Here is a 22216-nt window from a genome sequence, read left to right as displayed (position 1 = left end):
GCAGCAACTATGGTACATTTTGGCTTCAGTAAAGTATTTAACAGTTTTTTGAGGTATGATGGTCCTTATTAAATCATAAGTGGTAAGACGTGGGCTGGATGGTGTTATTAATTTAACAATCCTATGTGAAACTGTTAATTATTGGCACTGAGGCAGCCTGGAAGGAGATCTGAAAATGAGTACAGTAGGGTTCTATTCTTGGCCTTGATCTGTTCAACGTTTTCCCAGTGTTGGCGGTGAAGACAGAGAAGGCGCGCTCATCAGATTTGTTAGTGGCGCAGAAGTGAGAGGAATTGCTGGTTTTGCAGACAAATCAAGGTTCAGTCGTCTAGAATTAGGAGTGCAAATTAAAAAGAAAACAGAAAATTCAGTAAGGGATGAATTTAAAGTCTGATTTAGGTTTAAGAATTTGAATTGTAGTGTTTTGAGATTTTCAGTATCCTGATAAGATAATACCACTTCTGGGGATGTAGCTGAGACCATATCCACAATGTAGATGATGATTTATGCACAGAGATTATTCAGAGATTTTTTTTTTTAAAGCTCTAGTAAAAACTTGGGAATAACCTAAATATCCAATGGTGTGGGCTAGAGGTAATAAATAAGTGAATTCTGATATCTTTAAAATAGAATGTTATGAAGTCATGAAAAATAATGTTTAGGAATAGCTTTAAAATAACAGGGAAAAATGTTTTTGCCAAAAGTTAAGGGACATCTACAGTGTGACTTCAAATGTTAAAAAAGCAATGTGTTTAGAAAATAATTGGAAGGAAATACACCAAAATAGTATATCAAAATACAAATACCAGTTGCTTCTGGTTGGGTTGAGGGATGCAGCTTTGTTTTTTTTTTTTTTAACGTTTGTATTATTTGTCTTTTCTAGTTGTGTATATATTCCACAGTGGGGACATCTGCAATTTTTAAAACTTTTTATGGTTCAAGGACAAGATAGGGTGAAGTAGATGATTCATTCAGTGATTAATCTTGAGTGCCTGCTCGCTGTGTCAAGCTCAAGGTCAGAAACTAGAGTCACAGTGGAAGACAGAGTCTTTGACCCCAGGTTGGCACAGGTCCACTGAGGAGGGGCAGGGCATGGAGAAAAAAAGCGCTGGGATTTTTCTGTTGTTCATCAGTTCAGTGTGAGCCTTCAGTGGATGAGGCTTTTATTTTTATTTGTTTCTATTTTTATTTTTTTCAGAGAGTCATGAGTCTTGCCATGTTGTCCTGGCTGGATTCGAACTCCTGGGCTGAAGCGATCCTTCTGCCTCAGCCTCCCAAGTGGCTGGGTCTACGCACATGGGCCACTGAGCTTAGCTCTAAGATATGGCTTTTAAAAAATTGAATGCAGTTTATAACAGGATCAGAAATTCAGTGATCTAATCATAAGATCTAGTCTTAATGACCTTGGCTGGTCAGGTGACATTTGGACCCTGGAGAGCCAAGAGTTAATAGGGACATGAGCAAGTAAGACTTGATCCTGGAAAGGAGAGTAGGATGCTGTAGGATAGGGAATAACTAAACTGTATTCATGCACTGGGTACGCAGTAGCACCTTCAAATATTTTCCTGGTTATCAGACATAGGAAGGAGGAGACGTTCATTTTTACTCCTGGTGTTCGAATACAACCAATAGATGAAACAGTGACTTTATTCTCTGTAGCTGCAGATTCCTAATTTATGGCATGATTACATGATTCCTTGTCTGTAGAATGATCAGCGATCATGCTGAAGTTGATAGACTTTGAGGTCCCCTTTGACCCGAAAGACTGGGACAGCAGATTTCAGTTCAATATGAAAAAGGATTTTCTAGCTGGCAGTCCAACAGAGGAAATGTCTGCCCAGGAAGTAGTGAGCTTACGGCTGTTGGCGGTATTCAAGTAGGGCTGAATGCTGTTGATTAGGGATGCGGTAGAAGAGAAGGACAGGAATTAGGCCGACCTCCAAAGTCTCTTCCAATTTCTAGGGTCAGTTATTTAATATGTGACTTGTCAAAGCCGCAAGACACATAGAATGGGGCTTTACCTTCAGTGGCAAGTATTTGAGTCAGTATCATCAAGTGTGTTCTTTAAAAATGTTTATAAATAGGTCCCAGCATTTTTGAGAGACCCTTCTGGGATCATTTTAGAAAGGATGAACAAAACAAAACAAAAAACAGGCGAGGTGCATTGACTCACGCCTGTAATCTCAGCACTTTGAGAGACTGAGGTGGGTGGATTGCTTGAGCCCAGGAATTCAAGACTGGCTTGGGCAACAGAGAGAGAACTTGTCTGTGCGAAAAATAGAAAAATTAACCAAGCATGATGGTACACCTGCCCATGGTCCCAGCTCTTAGGAGGCTGATGTTGGAGGCTCACTTGGGCCTAGAGTTTGAGGCTACAGTGAGCCAGGAGCAGTGAGCCGTGATTGTGGCACTACTGCACTCCAGCCCGGGTGACAGAGTGAGACCTCGACTCAAAAAAAGGAAACCAAGGATGAGAACTATTTTAAATTGGGTCAGAACTCAGTTTGTGACCCCAGGGCTGCTGAAAATTAAATTTGGTCCTTAGGAAAAGCAAGAAGGTTGGTGGTGGGGGGGGCCGGGAAATGGCCAGTAATAATGAACAACACAGATTGACATGTAGACAAGTAGTGGGATCATGCTGGGTGTAGTGTCACACACCTGTAATCCCAGCACTTTGGGAGGCCGAGGCGGGTGGATCGCTGGAGGTCAGGAGTTTGAGACCAGCCTGGCCAACATGGTGAAACCCCGTCTCTACTAAAAATACAAAAATTAGCTGGGCATAGTGTTGCTTGCCTGTAACACCAGCTACTCCGGAGGCTGAGGCAGGAGAATCACTTGAACCCAGGAGACAAAGATTGCAGTGAGCCGAGATCATGCTACTGCACTCCAGCCTGGGCGACAGAGTGGGACTCCATCTCTCAAAAAAAAAAAAAAAAAAAAAAAAAAAGGTGGGATCATCATGCCACTTCTATTCGGGATGATGACTAAATCAAGAGGGGGCTGTTAGTGGGTGCTGGGTCCTCTGCTTGGCCGTGGAGAATGTGGAGTGACCTTGAATGTCTCCTCCCACTTCCTGTCCCGCACTGTGGATTTATATCCCCAGGAGCACCTTGCTCAGCACCATCCTGACACCAGTGATGAGACGGAGCCATCTGATTGCTCTTCAGTTTAGCGATAAAGAGAATACAGGGCAGATCAATTTAAAGACATTTTAAAGTGGGATTTTCCAGGAAAACATATGTTTAGTTTATATCAGACAATAAATTTGTAATTTGAATTAAAAAAAAATTTTTTGAGACAGGATCTTACTCTGTTGCCAGGCTGGAATGCAGTGGCGCAATCATGGTTTACTGCAGCCTCGACCCACCGGGCTCAAGGGATCCTCCCATCTTAGCTTCCTAAAGTGCTGGGATTATAGGCATGAGCCACTGCTTCTGGCTTAAATTTTTTTTTAATTTTTGCATATGTATTACTTATAGCTTACATATGAAATTTTTTTTTTAGTTTAATTCTGCTTAACTTTCACTGAAATATATGCTTTATTTAGAATCCGCCCTGATCATTTAAAACTTTTAGATTCCTCTTCCTGATATTTTTGGATTACTTTTGTTGTTGTTTTTGTTGTTGTGCAGGTCACTGCTTGGACTAAATCACTTAGCAAAAGTTTCTTAGCTCTGCAAAGAGAATAGAGGTTTATCTCATCTTTGGAGAATATTGTAAGATGATTTTTGTCTCCACATGATTTATGCTTGCATTTTGGCATTTGAGAAATCAGTATTTGGCAAGAAAGTGCTCTTTTTATATGGGATGAAGCAATTTTGGGGTGCGCTGACTTAACAAATGGCAGTTTTAGATGTATGAGAAAAGCATAGGCAGGACCTAGTTATTTAGAACTAGAGTTGAAAATTTTTGTACATTTGATGACAGGCCTGAGTCTCCTTTGTCTCTGTATCATTTGTGCCTCACATGGTGTCTGTCACATCAACTGTGCTTGTTGAATTGCTGTGATTTGGTTCCCTGAGCTACATATAGTGGGTTTGGGGGAAAGTTAGGCTAACATGCCTTTTTTTTTTGTTTTGAGACAGAGTCTTGCTCTGTTGCCCAGGCTGGAGTGCAGTGGTGTGATCTCAGCTTACTGCAACCTCTGCCTCATGGGTTCAAGCATTTCTCCCTGCCTCAGCCTCCAGAGTAGCTGGGATTATAGGCTCCTGCCACCATGCCCAGCTAATTTTTGAATTTTTTTAGTAGAGATGGGGTTTCACCATGATGGCCAGGCTGGTCTTGAACTGACCTCAGGTGATCCTCCCACCTCAGCCTCCCAAAGTGCTGGGATTAACAGGCGTGAGCCCGGCCTTTTTTTAAAAAAAGCAAAATATGATAAGAAATAGTAGTTCCCAGCTGGGCATGGTGGCTCACGCCTGTAATCCAAGCACTTTGAGACTACCTGTGGTCCCAGCTGCTTTGAGAGGCTGAGGTGGGAGGATTGATTGAGCCCAGCAGTTCGAGACCAGCCCGGGCAACATGGTGAAACCCTATCTCTATAAAAAATACAAAAATGAGCTGGGCGTGGTGGTGTGCACCTGCAGTTGCAGCTACTTGGGAGGCTGAGGGAGGAGGATCACCTGAACCCGGGGAGGTTAAGGCTGCAGTGAGCTGTGCTGGTGCCACTTCACTCCAGCCTGGGCAACAAAAAGAAAAAGAAAAACAAAACACAAAAAACCAGTTGTCAGCCTTTTTGTCCTTTGAGTATCAGGAAGCCATATACAACTCTCTTAGTAAAAACAACCGCATTCAGTCAGTGGCTGCTTGTCAAAGTGCCGGAGGAATTGAAAACTCCCTCTCCTCTTTCTATTTTTCTTCTGCTGAAAATGAATTGCTCTTGGTGTGCTGTTCTTAAATTCATGTGTCCTGTGTCCATTTTAATCTTGTTATCTATTTTTATGGTGACTGTCGCCATGGTACTCATGCTCCTTGCATAGCACAACAGAGATTTCCGACGTCTGATAGGACAGCTCAGAGTTCTGCTGCAGCCGGGAGAGAAACTGTGTGTGAGGAGTTATTTTTTAAATTGAGGTGTAATTTACATACAGCACAGATCTTAAGTGTGCTGTTTAATCAGTTTCGACACATACGTATGGAGACAGAACATTTCCATCACCCCAGATGAGTTCCTCGTGACCACTTCCAGATAAGCCCCACCCCCAACCAGAAGTACCACAAATCTGATTTCTATTGCCATAAGTTAGTTTTGCTCAGTAGGTTCTAAATATTGTAATTTTGTCTCTCTCTCTTTTTTTTTTTTTTAGACAGTCTTGCTCTGTTTCCTAGGCTGGAGTGCAGTGGCACAATCACAGCTCACTGCAGCAGCCTTGACCTCCCCAGGCTCAAGCCATTCTCCTACCTCAGCCTCCCAAGCAGTTGGGACCACAGGTAGGTGCCATCACACCCGGCCAATTTTTAAATTTTTTTTAGAGACAGGGTCTCACTGTGTTGCTCAGTCTGATCTCGAACTCCTGGCCTTAAGTGATTCTCCCACCTTGGCCTCCCAAAGTGCTGGGATTACAGGCATGAGCTACCTGTGCACAGCCAATTTTGTATTTCTAAGGACTCTATAGGTAGTGCTTTGAGGAGGAGGTGGGGGGTGCGTGTCTGTTTAAAAAGCAGTATCCTATGTGGTTAGGAGTCCCCAGTGAGTGAATAATAATGTTTTAGAGTTTGTGCAATGGGATGTTCAGATTCTTTTTTCTCATTAGCTCAGGGGATTTGGATTTATATTAGGAATCCTGATTCCCAGCTGAAAGAGTCAAAACCACAGACAGCTAGGCCTGGTATGGAGGAAGTGTGATTGGGCAAGGGCTGGCTTATTAGGGAACGTGTGTGTTGTGTTGGAGTGCTGCAGTGCTGGGTTGGAAGAACTGGAATTACTCCTAGGACATCCCTTTGGATGACCAGAAGTCCCATTGACATACTTTCTCTTTTTTCCCTGCCTTTTCCTTGAACTAGCATATAAATTTAACAATCCACAGAGTTGCGGAGTTGGGCTTGTAATATTGAAACAAGATCTGTGCTGCAAAGCCCACTGCTGACTGGAAACGCAGATGTGCGCTGCTGAGCTCACAGCCGCTGGGAAGCGTGGCCCAGATTCAGGGTGAAATTGCCCCCAAACATATTATTGAAATGCATTGAACAGGGACTGTTTCTTTTCTTTTTTTTAAAAAAAATTAAATGAAATTTTCATTGTGCAAGTTAGTACACGAACACATTCTCTGGAGGGGAAAAATGCAAAACTTCTGCAGCAATCAGAAAGTTTTCCTTGATGACTGTTCCTAATCCCAGTCCCTTCCCCAGAGGTCCAGCACTTTCATGGACTTGCTGTTCTTCAGATGCCTCACATACTCACATCTATACCTATAGGACTTACAAAAAGTTAAGTGCATTGGCTGTGGATTACATAAGGTCTCTTTACTGAATTGCCTCTCCCTCCCTCAACAGGGTGCTTGGTGATAGTTCCCGGCTCCTATGCAAAGGTCTGCTTGATTTTGTTTAACCTCTGCCCCGTCTCCCTTTGAATTAGAAGGCTACACAATTACTTCACCTTTCCCTAATTCATGGGCACTTCAGTCATTTCCAGATCCTTTACTGTTAAAAACGCTGATACCAAGAAACATTGCTGCACAGACCTCTATAGCACCTGTGAGTTTTCTCTGGGGTAGGTACTGAGAAAGTGGAACTGCTGGGCCGTAGGGTTCTTGAGTTGTACATTGTAACAAAGATGCATTATGGGGTCAGTTCCTTGCTTAGAGTTACTGTGGGGTGGGGGGGGGGGGGGGGATGCCTGCCCTGTGCTCAGACATTAAGCAGTTATTTGAAGACAAGGGGGCAGGATTTAGAGTGTGCTAGGTGGGTGCTCACCGGCCTCACAGGTCGCACATACCATTGCTGGTTTGTGGGAAGGGTTGGTATTGGGAAGGGCTCTTCTGGGCCTCCTAGTTAATTCTGCCTGGTTCCCGCCCCCCAACCCCTGAGGACTTTGACCCGTATGTTGATAGTGGTTGTGTGGAAAAGAATCACAGGCCGAACGGGCAGCCCGTTGTGGACTCTGGATGGGAAATTCTAAACTCAGTTCACTTGGCCTGGAGACCGTCACCGCACCTGCGGTTCTTCTCCAGGCTGCCTTTGTAATCCAGTGTGGCTTAAACACTCAAGCAAAGCGTGAGGCGTTTGGAAGCATGATGTTCTTTAAAGGCATCTAGAATGCGGCCACGTGGCTGTTATTAGCAGTTTATGTTAATTACAGAAGAATGGCATGTGCCACTGTTTACGATTCTGGCCTTCATCTCTATCTCTCTATAGAACTTGTGGAAAACATGAGAATTAATCCTATCAGATCAAACCCATGCATTTAGGAGCCAGTGTGGCAAGGGAAGGAGTGGCTGTGCCCTTCCCGAAGACAGCTTTGCGGCCGGTTGTGGGCCGGTGTCCCTGGCCACCTGGGTGGGGAGAGGCAGAGGCCCCTTTGCAGCCTTCACGATTTTACGTGCATTCAACCTCAGATCTCCATGCAGTCTGTAATGAAGCAGTGCTAGTTGGACCCTAGGGCAACCCCACTCGTGCATTCATTCACTGTCCAAATGCAGTATGCACTTCATTTGCCTTCATTGGGGTATTCCAGCATCCCCTCTTTGGTCTCCAGCTGATGTTAGTGGGGCCTCCCTTTTCTGTCATTTCAATATTTGGTGACCAAGTTGGCATTCTACTCCTCTCTCCTACTTGGTGGATTCTCTTGGGGCCCTCCTGGCCTTGATCCTTTGTCCTGAAGAGCACTGCCTTCTTAGCTTGCCTTCCCTGTCACACAGCACATTTAGGTTAATGGTCCTCTGGCCTTATAAGTCATCTTTTTTTATCCCCCCCGGCCCTGAGACAGCGTCTCACTCTGTTGTCCAGGCTAGAATGCATGGGGCAAACACAACTCACTGCAGCCTCAACCTCCCAGGCTCAAGTGATCCTCCCACCTCAGCCTCCTGAGTAGCTGGGACTACAGGCACATGCTACCACGCCTGGCTAATGTTTGTATTTTTTGTAGAGATGGGGTCTGCCTGTGTTGCCAAAGCTGGTCTTGAACTCCTGAGCTCAAGCCATCCTCTGCCTTGGCCTCCCGAAGTGCTGGGATTACAGGTGTGAGCCTCCATACCTGGCCTCATCTTTCTTGACGGGAAATAACCAGTGTTCCCAGTGCGGTTGATTTTATAGGATGGGGGTGGGCAGTGTGTTTCTTTTTGTTTTAGTGCTTTTGCAGTGGCGCTGGACAAAATGTCTTTTTCCTTTTTGGCCTTCGTGGCCACAGTAGATGACAGTGCGTTCCACAGTGACATCAGGTCTCTTTACTGGGTGTGACTGTTTCCATAGAGCTCTTGCATGGTTTTCATTTTTTTCTTACCATCTCTTACACTGCCCTTGTTGATGTTAAAATTTACTGTATTTCCCCCGCATTTGCACAAACTATTTCTGATAATTTTCCCATAGGTTTGGCTCTTCACTGCCCGGGATTTGGTGTCTACTTTTTTTTCAGGTCAGCATTTATCGCGCACTTTTGCTAGGCACAGTGCTCGGTATCCAACATGCATTTTCTCACTGTTTCCTCTCTCAGACCTGGGGGATCAGAATCTCTAGGAAGGGGAGCTTGGCAACTTAAAAAAAATCAAGGCACTTCTGGAAAAAAAAATTCATTGCCTCATTAAAGCCCCAAATTATCCTCTGGGATAGGATCAATACTTTTTCTCATTTTGCACATGAGGAAACTGAGGCACAGAGAGGTGAGGTCATTTGGCCAAGGTCACAATGGGGAAGTTTGAGCTTTTTTTTAAAACTTTTTTTTTTTTTTGAGATAGGGTCTCACTCTGTCACCCAGGCTAGAGTGCAGTGGCATGATTTTGGCTCACTGCAACCTCCCAGGTACAAGCAATTCTCATACCTCAGCCTCCCCAGTAGCTGGGATTACAGGTACCCACCATCATGTCCAGGTAACTTTTGTATTTTTAGTAGAGATGAGGTTTTGCTATGTTGATCAGGCTGGTCTTGAACTCCTCACCTTAAGTGATCCACCTGCCTTGGCCTCCCAAAGTGCTGGGATTACAGGCATGAGTCACTGCGCCCAGCCGGAAGTCTGAGCTTAAGGCAGCCCTGACTGTTTGTACATTCTCTTTGGGATATTTGTAAAGGGTGAAATAAGAAGAATTGTCGCCCTGCTCCTGGGGGATCCCATGCTTGATTCTTTGCTGTCATAATGCACATTTCCCATTCCATGCCACAGCCACTAACACCACATTAGCCTCTTGGTGACTCAAGTTTTTAAAAACAAGGAAGCTTATGTGGTCATCTAGTTTGGTCTGTCACTTGATGCATACATTTCCTGGCTGTACAACATAGTAGAAAGAGCATAGCTTGTCTGGGTCTGGTGGCTCGCACCTGTAATCCTAGCAGTTTAGAAGGCTGAGGCAGGAGGATCGATTGAGCCCAGGAATTCGAGAAAAGCCTTGGCAACATGGTGAAATCCTGTCTCTACAAAAAATACAAAAATGAGTCAGATGTGGTGGCATGCACCTGTAGTCACAGCTATTTGGGAGGTTGAGGTGGCAGGATAGCTTGAACCTGGGAGGTCAAGGCCGCAGTGAGCTGTGATCATGCCACTGCACTCCAGCCTGGGTGGCAGAGGGAGACCCTGTCTCAAAACAAACAAACATAGCTTTTGAAATCAGACACATTTGGGCTCACATTCTGAGTTCTGTCATTTTCTAGCTTCGTGGCCTTGGGAAAATTACTCAACCTGAGATTCAGTTTGCTCATCTGTAAAATGGGAATGATGATGGTATTTATAATCTCATGGGTTATTTGTGGGGGATTAAATGAGACACAGTCTGCGAAATGCTCAGCAAGTTGACTGGCACTTAAGTCTTTGATAAGTGATAGCTGTTAGAACATTCCTGAATGCACATCAGTCTTTGAAAGGCCACGGATTACATATAAGGGTTCCTGTTATTGTCTTGTCACTTAGATGTGATTTTATTTCTTGGGAACATCCTACTTCCTTTTCTTCAAAAGATTCTCCTCTTCTGCTGGCCTTGAACTAAGTCCAGTCTACCTGCCGGCCTGAGGTGGCGGGGGCGTGTGTGTCAGCCCCCTCAGTTCTGTTCCTGGGGCAGGCAGAACTCACCAGCACCCTGTGCTGATTTTATCCCTTCCTTCTCTGAAAACTCGGAGAGTATGTGCCAGCTGCTGTCTGCGATTGATGCACATTTATTTTGTCACTTGGGCTCAGAACGTCCTCACCAGTGAGCAGCTTCTGATTAATGCCGCCACCCCATCCATTTCAAGAAAAGCTTCAGAGAGTGGCACCCCAACATCCTAAGCTGGGACTGGGGTGAACTCTCATTCAGCCTGTTTCTCCATCTCTCTTTCGGCTCGAAACTCATTCTCATGCCCACAGTTATTGGGGCATAAAGATTCCTTAAATGGCTTCCTCCAGAGAAAAATACGTTTAAGGCACTTCCTTAGTGGTTTGAGCCCTGGGCGAGCCCCTCCTCCACTCCGTTTATTTTCCACTATGTATTTAAATCTTCCCCGATGGTGCCTGTCTTCTCGTCACTAAGGCTGACTTTCTGTTTTTGGGGTGAAACCTGTGTCTCCTTCAACCTCCAGTCACTCAGCGGATTTTTTTTTTTTTTTTAGATTCGTAACATATTTTATTTTGACTTATCTAACTGATGTCAAAGATGGAAAATTTTCACATGGATATTCATCTAACTCATGGGCTCCATTCTAAAAACCCCCTTTTTAAAAATCAGGCTTCAGTGTCAGATTGCTGAATGTTTTTTTCATTTTCCTGAGAGATGCAAATGTTCATTCATTCATCTCATTATACAACACAGTACATAAATGTAGCTTTGGAGCATATTAAGTGCTTTTATACACAAGTGCTGGCTGTGTGGACCAGGTGGTAGCTCATTTAGGCCCCAAATTCATTAAGGGCAGGGTCTGACTCTTAGGCTTCTTAATATTTGGTTTGGTGCATGGTCAAGAGCTGGGCCCACATGTTGCATAGCAGCAGGGCTGATATGTTTAAAGACGCTGGGCTTTTTCTGCTCTGGGGCCCTTACCCGGGGGTTCTGGTGAGTACCTCCCCAGGTGGGTCTGCCCCCACCCGTGTGGGCGGGATTAGCTCCCAGAGGCTGGCCAGGCCCCACCTGGGGGAGGCTTGAGGGCAGGGCCCCAAAGGCTGAGATTCAGGCTTGGGGGAACAGAGCAGGAAAGAGACCCGGTACCGAAAGTGAGCGGGGCAGGCACCTGGTCACATGGATAATGGGCAGGGGTCGTCACTGGCTTTGGCTCCAGGGCCAGAGCCGTCTGACTTAGTGTTGAGCTCCAAGCATGGAACACTGGAGTTGGTTCATTTTGACCAGCAAGCCTCTAAATGGGTGCCTTGATTACCCACCGCAAGGAGAGGGCAGTTGCCTTTTTATGACATGTTGATTCCAGCCAGGTGAGTCACCAGGTAGCTCTCATCCTCCTGCCAGGCTCCCCTGCCTGTCGGTTTGGCATTGTCAGATAATGTGATCATTCATGGAAGTGACATTTGAGTTCCAAACCAGTTTTCTCCTTTAACCATTTCACCCTCAGGAGTGATTCTCCTTTGTTTGGCATTGTCGGGGAATGTGATGATCCATTCAAATGACTTTTGAGTTCCAAATAGTGTTTCTACTTTAACTTCCTAAATGGAAAAAAAAAAAAAAATTGGCCAGGCACAGTGGCTCATGCCTGTAATCCCAGCACTTTGGGAGACCGAGGTGGGCGGATCACTTGAAGCCAGGAGTTCGAGACCAGCCTGGCCAACATGGTGAAATCCTATCTCTACCAAAAATGCAAAAATTAGCCGGGCATGGTGGCGGGCACCTGTAATCCCAGCTGCTTGGGAGGCTGAGGCAGGAGAATTGCTTGGACCTGGGAAGAGGAGGCTGCAGTGAGCCAAGATGGCGCCACTGCACCCCAACCTGGTCGACAGAGTGAGACTCTGTCTCAAAAAAAAAAAAAAAAGAAAAGAAAAGAAAGTAGAGTCCATGTTCCTGTGTTCCTCTGCTTTCTTCAAGGAGCGAGAACATAGGACACTTTTTGTCCTCTTGGGATTGGCACCTGGGGCGTGTTAGGCTTTTAAAACTCTCATGTCTGTGTTTTGTATTTTTGGAATGGCAGCTTTTTTTTTTTTTAATTGCCAGCTTTTGCTTGTTGTTACTGCAAGTGCTTCCAGTAAATCCCTTCTCCATGAAACTCACTCTCTTCCTCTGGATCCCCCCAACTCACCCTCCCCAGGCCTGAGCCGCGCCTTGCTGCTGGGTCTCCACTTGTGGGGAAGAGAGAACTGGACCAGGACAGCGCGGGAAACTGACAATGCCACTGCTTGCTAGCTTTGGGATTTTGGACAAATAGGTGACCTTTTTGAACCTGTGTTCTCAGCTCTAAAATGGGGATAATCTTGTTCCTCCATATTTTATTGAGTTGCTGGGAAGTTGGGAAAGAAGGGAAGCCCCCAGCGTGTGCATTCAAGAAAGTGTAAACCTGAGTGCCGTTCAAGCATTTGTGGGTGCTTTGAGGTCCTGTGCAGGTCTCTTAGAAGTTTACCCTGAAGACTGCTAGAGAGAATTGCTAGTTCTGTGAGGCTTGTTCTCCCCAGGGATACTCGGCTCCTGGTTCCCTCCCTCCAGTCCTGGCTCTGGGTAAAATGCCAAGTCAGCAATCATCCATCTCCCCACCTCCTTCTGGAACTGTCATGTGGTTTGAGAACAGTTTAAATCAGGTTTAACCACACTGCACGCTGCCCCTGCCCACCACATACATGCACGCCCCAGCGCCCCATGCATTTACAAAAACACTGCAGGACAACTGCGTCCCCTCACCCAGACATCTGTCAGCATAGTCCTGCTTATACCTGCTTCCTTCTGTCTACCTGTTTTTAAGGAAACCTTTTCTTGGAAGCAAGTTCGAATGCTCTTGATACTTTTGCCTTCATTTTAGGGCCAGCAGCAGGTATTCTTTCTTATAACACGTTTTTCTTGAATCTAGGCCTCTTCTTACCCATGGGAAGATCAGCTGTTTAAGATCAGTCTGAGGAGGCTGCAGTCCCATCAGTGCCAGTAGAGAGGGTTGTGCATTCCTGAGCCCTCACTATGTGCCAAGGAGTGTCCTAAGAGCTGTCTTGTGTAATAGGGTAGTGTGAACTCCAGAGAGTCGTGAACAAAGGCACTGCGTTTCTGAGAGCAAACGGGGAGGTAGGTGTGAAGGAAGGGGAAGTGTATTTTTTCCTGGGTAGAGCTGTGAAAACGCTTTCCTGCCACCAGCGCAAACAGAAACAGTCTCTTTTACTTGATTGAATGACTGTTGTGCAGTCAGACCAGCAGGAATATTTGTTGATCAGGATCGTTTATTATTTGCTGGAGAGAATTTGCTGTAAGCAGATCAGATGACCTATTTTTATGGCCCATCTGCTGGAATATGAAAATAGTAATGTTATTTGGGAGTCCCTTCTTCCTCCTTTCCATTACTGTATTACATCTATTACTTAGAGTAATAGGAAGGCTGGATGCTCAGTTATAGGGTATGCCATTAAGAAAATACCAGCCCTGAATGGGAGTTGGACAATTATCCTGGTCCCTATCAATCTTGATATTCTATCATTTTAATTTTACTGGTAGTCTAAACTATTCTACACTGATGCAGTGTAGTCCAGTTTTTTAAAACCTTCAGAAAAAGACAATAATTAGAATGCCCTGAGAATCCACATTGTCACACTCTGACCAGCTGATTGAGAACTTGAATCAGTCACCAATATGCTCAGTGCCATGTGTCTGAAGCTTGTACTGTGAAAATCCTAAGTACACGCCACACCCCTCTTAAAAATAGGGTAACAGGACCTGATAATTCCAGAGAGCTAGAAGTTTTAAGTCACGGCTTTTGATGCTCTTGCTAAGGCCCTGGCTTTCTATTGAAAGCCAGGAGGAGTTTTCTCCTATTTCTTCAAAGAAAAGGTCCGTGTATGCTTAGCGAAGTGTCTTTTTTTTTAAACTTTCTTTGGGGAAGACATACCAGAAAAAAAAGGCTTGAGAACCAGCCACCAGGTAGCAGTTGGGTATGGGATGGGACAGTTTGCTTCTGCCAAGGTTCAAATGGTGACGTGCAAACCAGGAGGACCATAAACATATTTGCATATACTTACAAATATGCTTGCAAGTACTCATGGCATTTGTCAGCAAAGATGTTGGCTAAGAATTGCTGAAAATGAATTGTTTGGGAATCTTGTTCTCCATGGAGTTCCGTTGTGAAATAAGAGATGCAAACATTCACTGCAAACATTTTGGCCTTTGATTATTTATTTATTTAGAGCTCAGACGATCCTCCTGCCTCAGCCTCCTGAGTAGTGGAACTATAGGCATGTACCACTATGCCCTGCAAGTTTAGAACATCACACTGAAAAACTTAAGTAAAAATGTTATAGATTTAAAGGAAAAATTGGCACTTTTCTGATAAAAGATAAAGAATGATATGCTTAAATATTAACCAAACATCTAAAAACTTAAACTGTTGTTCCTGCAGTGATACCTAGTGGAGATAATAAAATATACAGAGAGCTGAGTTTAGCAGAGAACTGAAGCTCTTGGCAGGAGGGTTTATATCCCTCAGTTGACCTATAAATTATTCATTAGAGAAGTAGCAAGCACCCACGCTTTTGCAAATAGGAGTCTTACTCCAAACTTCACCCTTCTTAAGTTAAAAGAAACCCCACGAGTTGTGCAGTGAATCACTTTGACTTATGACTTGTGTTCTGGAAGTGCTGCTAGGTGATATCATAGCTCGCTGCAGTGTCCCTGGGTGGTAGGAGAGCACAGCCACCGTGCATGTGTGTGTGCACGCACACAAGTGTGGGGGCGTGCCTACGTGTGCTGAGACATGTGGTTGTCCAGCAACAGTTACATGACAAATAGCAGTTTGCAACCCCGAACCACAGAGAGAGTTTGTTTTACTGTTCTGCCTGTTCCAGTTCCTTAACTGATGGCAGATGTCCTCATTAAGGGCTATTAGCACATCAGGATGTGTTTGCTGAGCCCAGAAAAGAGCTAACTCCTTTTGGACATGGACTGAAAGATGTTATCTAGGGTAGCCAACCCCTCCTGTTGGTGACGGCAGTAGGGAGTGAGGAACACAAGAGGGCTTGCTATCCCCTTAAAACTTTCCGAAAAGCCTTCAGCACGAGTTTGTTTCAGTCAGGGAATTCCGTAAGAGGAGAATGTAAAATCATAAAGTGGGATTTGGCTGTGTGTTGAACTACTGTTATTGTTACCCGGAAATAGGTGTTTCTTGATTTCTCTTGGCTGCTCCAGAACCATATGGCAAACTAGGGGATGGCTGGTTTATAGGGACCATTGATAGCTCCCAAGAAAGAACTCACCAGAGGAGTGAATGAAGTGGAGATTCTGGAGGAGAGAGGTTGGAAGGAGGCCACCGCTGGAATGGTGGAAGTGTACCAGGTGGGCAGGACCCCTGGAGTGATTATGAGACAGCAGGAGGTCCTGAAAAGTCACAGGCGGCCCAGAGTTAACCTTGCTCCTTGACCCACCTGTTGGCAGACCTTTGCTGATGCTGTCATTCGCTCTGAGTCCCTGAAGACCCTTGGTTACTTGTGCTGTCTATCGAGTTGCATCTGTAAATGTCATGAGTGTGCTGATTAACACAGGCAAGGCATCGAGTGATGCCTGGTGATGCTGCCCAGCCTGGATTAGTCTAGATTTGTATTTCTCCCACTTCCATGCTATTAATCCCCAGTGCTTGGCTAAAGTTTTCCCTGACTTTTTGGGTTGATTCCATTATCCCTTTGCGTGCCCTGCCAGAGGGCAATATGTGTATAAAGGTCTTCCCCAAACCTGAACTGCTAAATGATTAACAGTGGCTTGGGCTGCTTAACAGGGTCAGATTAAAGCATTGACCTTTATCCTGTAGGTAAGAGGCCAAGATGCAAGTGGAGAAGAGATTTTTTCAAGGAATGAAAGTATGTGAGAAAATGGATGTGTAGACTTTTAGATCAGGAGCTATTTTTTCTTTTTATTTTTTTGAGATGGAATCTCCGTCTGTCTCCCAGGCTGGAGTGCAGTGGTGTGATCTTGGCTTACTGCAACCTCTACCTCCTGGGTTCAAGTGATTCTTTTTTTTTTTTTTTTTTGAGACGGAGTCTCACTCTATCCCCCAGGCTGGGCTGCAGTGGTGCGATCTCAGCTCACTGCAACCTCTGCCTCCCGGGTTCAAGCGATTCTTGTGCTTTAGCCTCCCAAGTAGCTGTGCTTACAAGTGCATGCCACCACACCTGTCTAATTTTTTATATTTTTAGTAGAGATAGGGTTTCACCATGTTAGCCAGGCTGGTCTTGAACCTCCCGACCTCAAGTGATCTGCCTGCCTTGGCCTCCCAAAGTGTTTGGGATTACAGGCGTGAGACACTGCACCTGTCCAGGAGCTATTTTTCCCATCAAGGTTCACTAACATAGGGAAAAAAACACCAAGTTGATGAAAATCAACTTAATTGAGTGTTTTATTTTGAGAGATCCCACACCTACTAGAATCATGGCAGGACTGTGACCTCTGACACCAGACGGACGTGAGTTCATACTCAAGGCTGCAGTTCCTAGTTGTGCAGCTTTGGCATCCTGACCTCTCTGAGGTTGTCACCTCATCAGAAATAGAAGACCATTGGTTCATCTCAGATCCTTTTGAGGATTAAATTAGATACAATTTATGAAAGCTAGTACCTCTTAGGCACTTAATAAAGACAGTTTCCCTTCCTTCTTTCTCTTCTGCTTTTAAAAATTAAGATTTGGGAGTACTATAAATAAAGCCAATGAGAAAATGTATTTTGGTGTGGAATTCTGGCCAGTTAAAGGAGAAAGGGGACAGGAGGGCTCCAGTCAGAAGTGGCAGGTTCACCAGCTCCATGCGAATCCGGCAGGCCTGGAAGGTTGCAGGCACAAACAAAATAGGCAGTAGAAAGCAGTCTTTAAATTAAAAAAAGAATAAGGCTTACAAAAAACATCGATCGAGTTTGTTGGCCAAACATTTCAGGCGCCGTCTGAAGACTGGGAGGCCAGGAATTTGGGAAATACTACTCTTTCTTCATTTTCAGTGGTAGAAACCCCAAACTTCCTGCTCTAGAAAGTGGGGCGGCCATTAGTTTTGTTTTGTTTTGTTTTTTGGCCAAGAAAAGTGGTGCAGTTTCTTTCTCTGGGTTGATGGTGCCATCTCATGTCTCTATGTGGCATTGCGGCTTTGCCTCTGGATCCTATCAGCCCAGTGAAATTGAACTGAGAGTTAGAGGTGCTCCATTTTAGCCTGAGGCTCCAAAGACGAAGGTATGTAGGTGACAGTGTTTTAAAAAACAGTTTAAGGCCAGGCACGGTGCCTCATGCCTGTAATCCCAGCATCTGCCTGCCTGCTGAGGCAGGCAGATGGCCTGAGCTCAGGAGTTTGAGACCACCCTGGGCAACATGATGAAAACCTGTCTCTACTAAAATACAAAATATTAGCCAGGCGTGGTAGCGCACACCTGTAGTTCCAGCTACTTGGGAGGCTGAGGCAGGAGAATTGCTTGAACCCAGGAGGCAGAGGTTGCAGTGAGCTGAGATCACGCCACTGCACTCCAGCCTGGGCAACAAAGTGAGACTCCATCTTAAAAAACAAACAAACAAACAAAAAAACCCAAACAAAAAAAACAACCAATTTAGCTTAGGTATACATTTTTTTCTTTATAGTGGCAAAGAATCTACTCTTTACATTTGTCTCCCTTTTTATTGTTACAATGAAGCTTTCAGAGAGAGTGTTATTGGATGTAGTTACCAGATACCTAACTAGGAATTTCTGTGTGCTGTGACTCCACCCTTTTCCTTATATTAATATTTTCTTTGCTTTCTGGAAGATTCATGGTGGAGATACTATGCCAGTAGATTCTAACCTTGAGTTTCTGCATAAAATGCTCATGAAAACCAGCATTTTGCCCCTTTACTCAACATTTGCCAATCTATTATTATTCTTTACAATTCTTTTGCCATTTCGGTTTTGTTACTGTGGAGATGTTTGCGAACATACCTTGCTGGAATGGTTTGGAAAGAGGCTAGGATTTGGGAGGTGTGGAGATGGTGTGGTACCCACAGAAAGAGAGCCTGGGGGGCTTCTGGACAAGGGTGAAAAGGAAAGAAGGTTTATGCAACTGTTCAAAGATAGCTTGAGCTAAGGGCTGTGCCACAGGTGTCCTCTTCAGGTGGGTGGGATGGAAGGGGCACACCTGAGTGGAATTAGCCCCATAGGCACTGGGGGTGGGGCAGTCAGCATTGATGCTGAGGTCCCTGGAAACCCTGGTGTTTTATACCTGCTGTGACCCCACAGCACCTGGGATGTGCTTTGCACATAATAAGCGAATGAGCAAATAGTAGGGAACAGAGGACTGGAACAGCAGAGATTAGGAACTGAGGAGCCACATGTGCTCTGTAGGAGGAGGGCAACCTGAATTTGCAAAGCACTGGGTCTGACTCGTCCCCTTCTGCCAGCAGTGTCAGGCCTGGGAGCACTGCAGGTCAGCTGGTCCCCTGGTAGGGACCCACTTCGAAAGGCCTGTTCAGATTCTTGCACCAACTACCTTTGCCATCTGAACAAGTCACTTGTGCTCAACATTAGTTTCTTCAAGTGTAAGATGAGAGGAACCTGGTTCATTTCTTTTTTCTTTCTTTCTTTTTTTTTTTTTGAGTCTGAGTCTTGTTGTGTTGTCCAGGCTGGAGTGCAGTGGTGTGATTTTGGCTCACTGCAGCCTCCCGCCTCCTGAGTTCAAGCAACTCTCCTGCCTCAGCATCCCGAGTAGCTGGGATTACAGGCATGTGCCACCATGCCCGGCTAATTTTGTATTTTTAGTAGAGACATGGTTTCATGATGTTGGCCAGGCTGGTCTTGAACTCCTGACCTCAAGTGATCCATCTATCTCAGCCTCCCAAAGTGTTGGGATTACAGGCATGAACCACCACGCCCAGCCAAGCTCGGCAAGTTTCTGTGGCTCTTTGCAGCTTTGAGCCTGCTGAGCTTGAGAATCTGTGTGCATCAGACAGACGTCCTCAGGCTTTGACTGAACAATATTGTATCCTGGAAGTTGCCCTACGGAAGCCGTGGTTGATGTGTGTGTGCTGAGGTTTAGCTCAGAGGATGCTCACTGCAGGCAGAGAAGTTTAGACAGCAGACCATTGGGTGCAGCCTTGGGGTACAATAAATAATAAGAGATTAGAATAGGAATGGTGCATCCACCTAGGAAAATGCTGAGTGGCTTCTAAACATGTTTTTATAAAATAATATTGAATGATATAGTAAAACTTACACAGTTAAGTAAAAATACAGTTTACCAAACAACAATCCCATTTTTACAGAAATAAAAGTGTAAATACATGCACAGAAGGAAGCCTGGCCTGCTGTATAGGAAGAGTGGGCCTCCCTGGGAGGCAGATTCCTCAGTGGTTTGCTTTTCTGTGTGCATATAAGTATTTTTCTGATTGTCCTACTAGGAATGGATATCACTTTTGTAAAAGGGAAGGATGGTAAAAGTTGAGTTTAAAGGGTTTACTTATTTTAGTAGACCCTTCCTGGCTCCTGCTGTGTGGGGCTCCCTCCTGAAAGCTTCCTGATTCCCCCAGGTGATGGGCAGAGGCTTCAGTGTCCCCTTCGCCTCCGCAGGAGAGGAGAGGCAGCAGCATGGCGAGTGTCCTGTCCCGACGCCTTGGAAAGCGGTCCCTCCTGGGAGCCCGGGTGTTGGGACCCAGTGCCTCGGAGGGGCCCTCGGCTGCCCCACCCTCGGAGCCACTGCTAGAAGGGGCCGCTCCCCAGCCTTTCACCACCTCTGATGACACCCCCTGCCAGGAGCAGCCCAAGGAAGTCCTTAAGGCTCCCAGCACCTCGGGCCTTCAGCAGGTGGCCTTTCAGCCTGGGCAGAAGGTAGGTTGATCCCAACATGGACAGGTGTCCCGTCTTGCGAGTCTTGGGGTAGTGGGCTGGGGTGCCCTAGTGACAGGCCGGAAACTCTCTGGGCACCGTTTTGAGTGCAGACCTTTGCCCTCCAGCCACAGGGCGCCTGGGCAGCAGATCGCCCAAGAGAATATGACATTGTTAGTAGACCCAGGGCTTCTCTACCACAGTGTTGTCTGTAGAAGGTGGCAAGACCTAGCATCAGACGCTGTGGGCTTTGGCTTGCTCAAAACCTCAGTTTGAAGGATGACCATAACCACGTTTCTCTTAATCTGTCTCAGTTTGCAACTTTACCAAAGGAAGGCATCTCAGGCTTATGAGAATCAGAGAACATTGCATCTTTGAATTCCCTTTAGACACTTTTAAGACTCAGAGATGTTTGTGTAGTTGGATTCGGCGTGGATTTCCTTTTCCAGCGTCTCTGCCCCTGTGCCAGGGCCCTGGGTCTGATGTTATGAGGTCCAGGTGCTTGGGGTTCTCTTCTGTTGCCCTCTCAAGGCCTCCTAAATGAGGACTCTACCTCTGTCTCCCTGCCAAGGCTTGTGCCTCCAGGCCTCCCTGCCTGTGAGAGAAGGTGGCCTGCCAACTTCCAGGTCCCCCTGTTGAGAGGTTGGCCTGTCTCTGCACCCCTGCCACCTTGTCCCCAGGTAGACTAAGCATCCTTTGAGTGCAGGATAATGAGCATTTCAGAGTGGCAGTTGGGCACCAGCAGACAGGCAGTGCATCCGGGTCAAGGAAGGCAGGATGATGAGCACAGATTCTAGATTCAGAGAAAGTCCCAGAAACTGACATGTTTGCTGTCTGCCAGTCTAGAGAGCTGATAAGGATCTGTCTTGGGAGGAATTGGGCCTGTGTGGGTGCTCAGGTGGGAAGCGAGTACCTGGGAACATCTGCTTGAATAAAAGATGAGTGAGGCAGAGAACATGGTTTGTGGCAGGCAGATCCTGGCTCCTGGGACGTGGGGTGCATGAGAACTTCAGGGTGAGACCCATCCAGGGCTGACCACTAGCTGCTGTCTGTCTTCCCACAGGTTTATGTGTGGTACGGGGGTCAAGAGTGCACAGGACTGGTGGAGCAGCACAGCTGGATGGAGGGTCAGGTGACTGTCTGGCTGCTGGAGCAGAAGCTGCAGGTCTGCTGCAGGGTGGAGGAGGTGTGGCTGGCAGAACTGCAGGGCCCCTGTCCCCAGGCACCACCCCTGGAGCCTGGAGCCCAGGCCCTGGCCTACAGGCCCGTCTCCAGGAACATCGATGTCCCAAAGAGGTTTGTGTGGGAGAAGAAATTGGGTTTTAAAAGTCATGTGGGTAGTGTGGTATAAGGGTGTGGGCTGCCTTGTGGTGGGGAAGAAATGTGGTGTCATTGGCATCTGGGTGCCAAGATATTGGGACAAATGGGACACAGAAAAGGGGAATATTTTAAGAAAACCAGAGTGGCATCTTTTCTTTCTTTTTTTGAGACAGAGTCTCACTCTCACCTAGGCTGGAGTTCAGTGGCATGATCTCGGCTCACTGCAACCTCTGCCTCCTGTGTTCAAGCAATTCTTCCACTTCAGCCTCCCGAGTGACTGGGATTACAGGCGTGCACCACCACGCCTGGCTAATTTTTGTATTTTTTGGTAGAGATGGGGTTTCACCATATTTATTGGTCAGGCTGGTCTCAAACTCCCGACCTCTGGTGATCCACCTGCCTCGGCCTCCCAACGTGCTGGGATTATAGGTGTGAGCCACCATGCCTGGCCGAGTGGCATCTTTTCTTTTCCATAGCTCTATTATGGGCAGTGTACCTTTGGTTGGGCATAGGGCTATTTTTTCCCCTCTCATGCTTAAACTGAATCAGGTCATAGTTTATGATAAGAGACAGGGAAGAACTGGCTTAAATCAAGAGTCAACAAACTTGTTTTGAATGGGCCAGAGAGTAAATAATTTAGGCTTGATGGACTAAACAGTCTCTGTCCCCACTGGTCAGCTCTGCTGTGGTGTCCAGACAGCCAGGGGTGATGCAGAAACAAATGGGCATGGCTGTCCTCCAATAACCTCATTCATGGACCCTCAAATTTTAGTTTTATATACTTTCCATGTGTCACATGTCAAGAAATTATATCCTTCTTTTAATTTTTAAAACTATTTAGGCCAGGC

General features: G+C 45.9%; 1 protein-coding gene across 10 annotated transcripts in view; it reads left to right on the top strand.

Annotated features, from left to right (window-relative positions):
* ZNF395 (zinc finger protein 395) overlaps positions 1–22216 on the top strand; it is a 41121-nt gene that overhangs the window by 5784 nt on the left and 13121 nt on the right. For 3 of the 10 annotated variants that reach the window (XM_055348307.2, XM_031013687.3, XM_055348306.2), the window contains exons 2-3: positions 19794–20051; positions 21112–21344. In XM_055348307.2, the coding sequence (XP_055204282.1) occupies positions 19812–20051; positions 21112–21344 (473 nt within the window). In that variant the 5' untranslated portion in view covers positions 19794–19811. Of the gene's footprint in view, positions 1–5306; positions 5431–12279; positions 12478–13107; positions 13317–19753; positions 20052–21111; positions 21345–22216 lie in introns of those variants that run through there. The other 7 variants (XM_063709163.1, XM_055348305.2, XM_055348301.2 and 4 more) reach the window with 5 other exon arrangements.

The sequence above is a fragment of the Gorilla gorilla genome, chromosome 7 (assembly GCF_029281585.2).
Source record: "Gorilla gorilla gorilla isolate KB3781 chromosome 7, NHGRI_mGorGor1-v2.1_pri, whole genome shotgun sequence".
Classification (NCBI taxonomy): domain Eukaryota; kingdom Metazoa; phylum Chordata; class Mammalia; order Primates; family Hominidae; genus Gorilla; species Gorilla gorilla.
The sequence above is the reverse complement of the archived record's forward strand: the minus strand, read 5'-3'. Positions and strand labels throughout refer to the sequence as shown.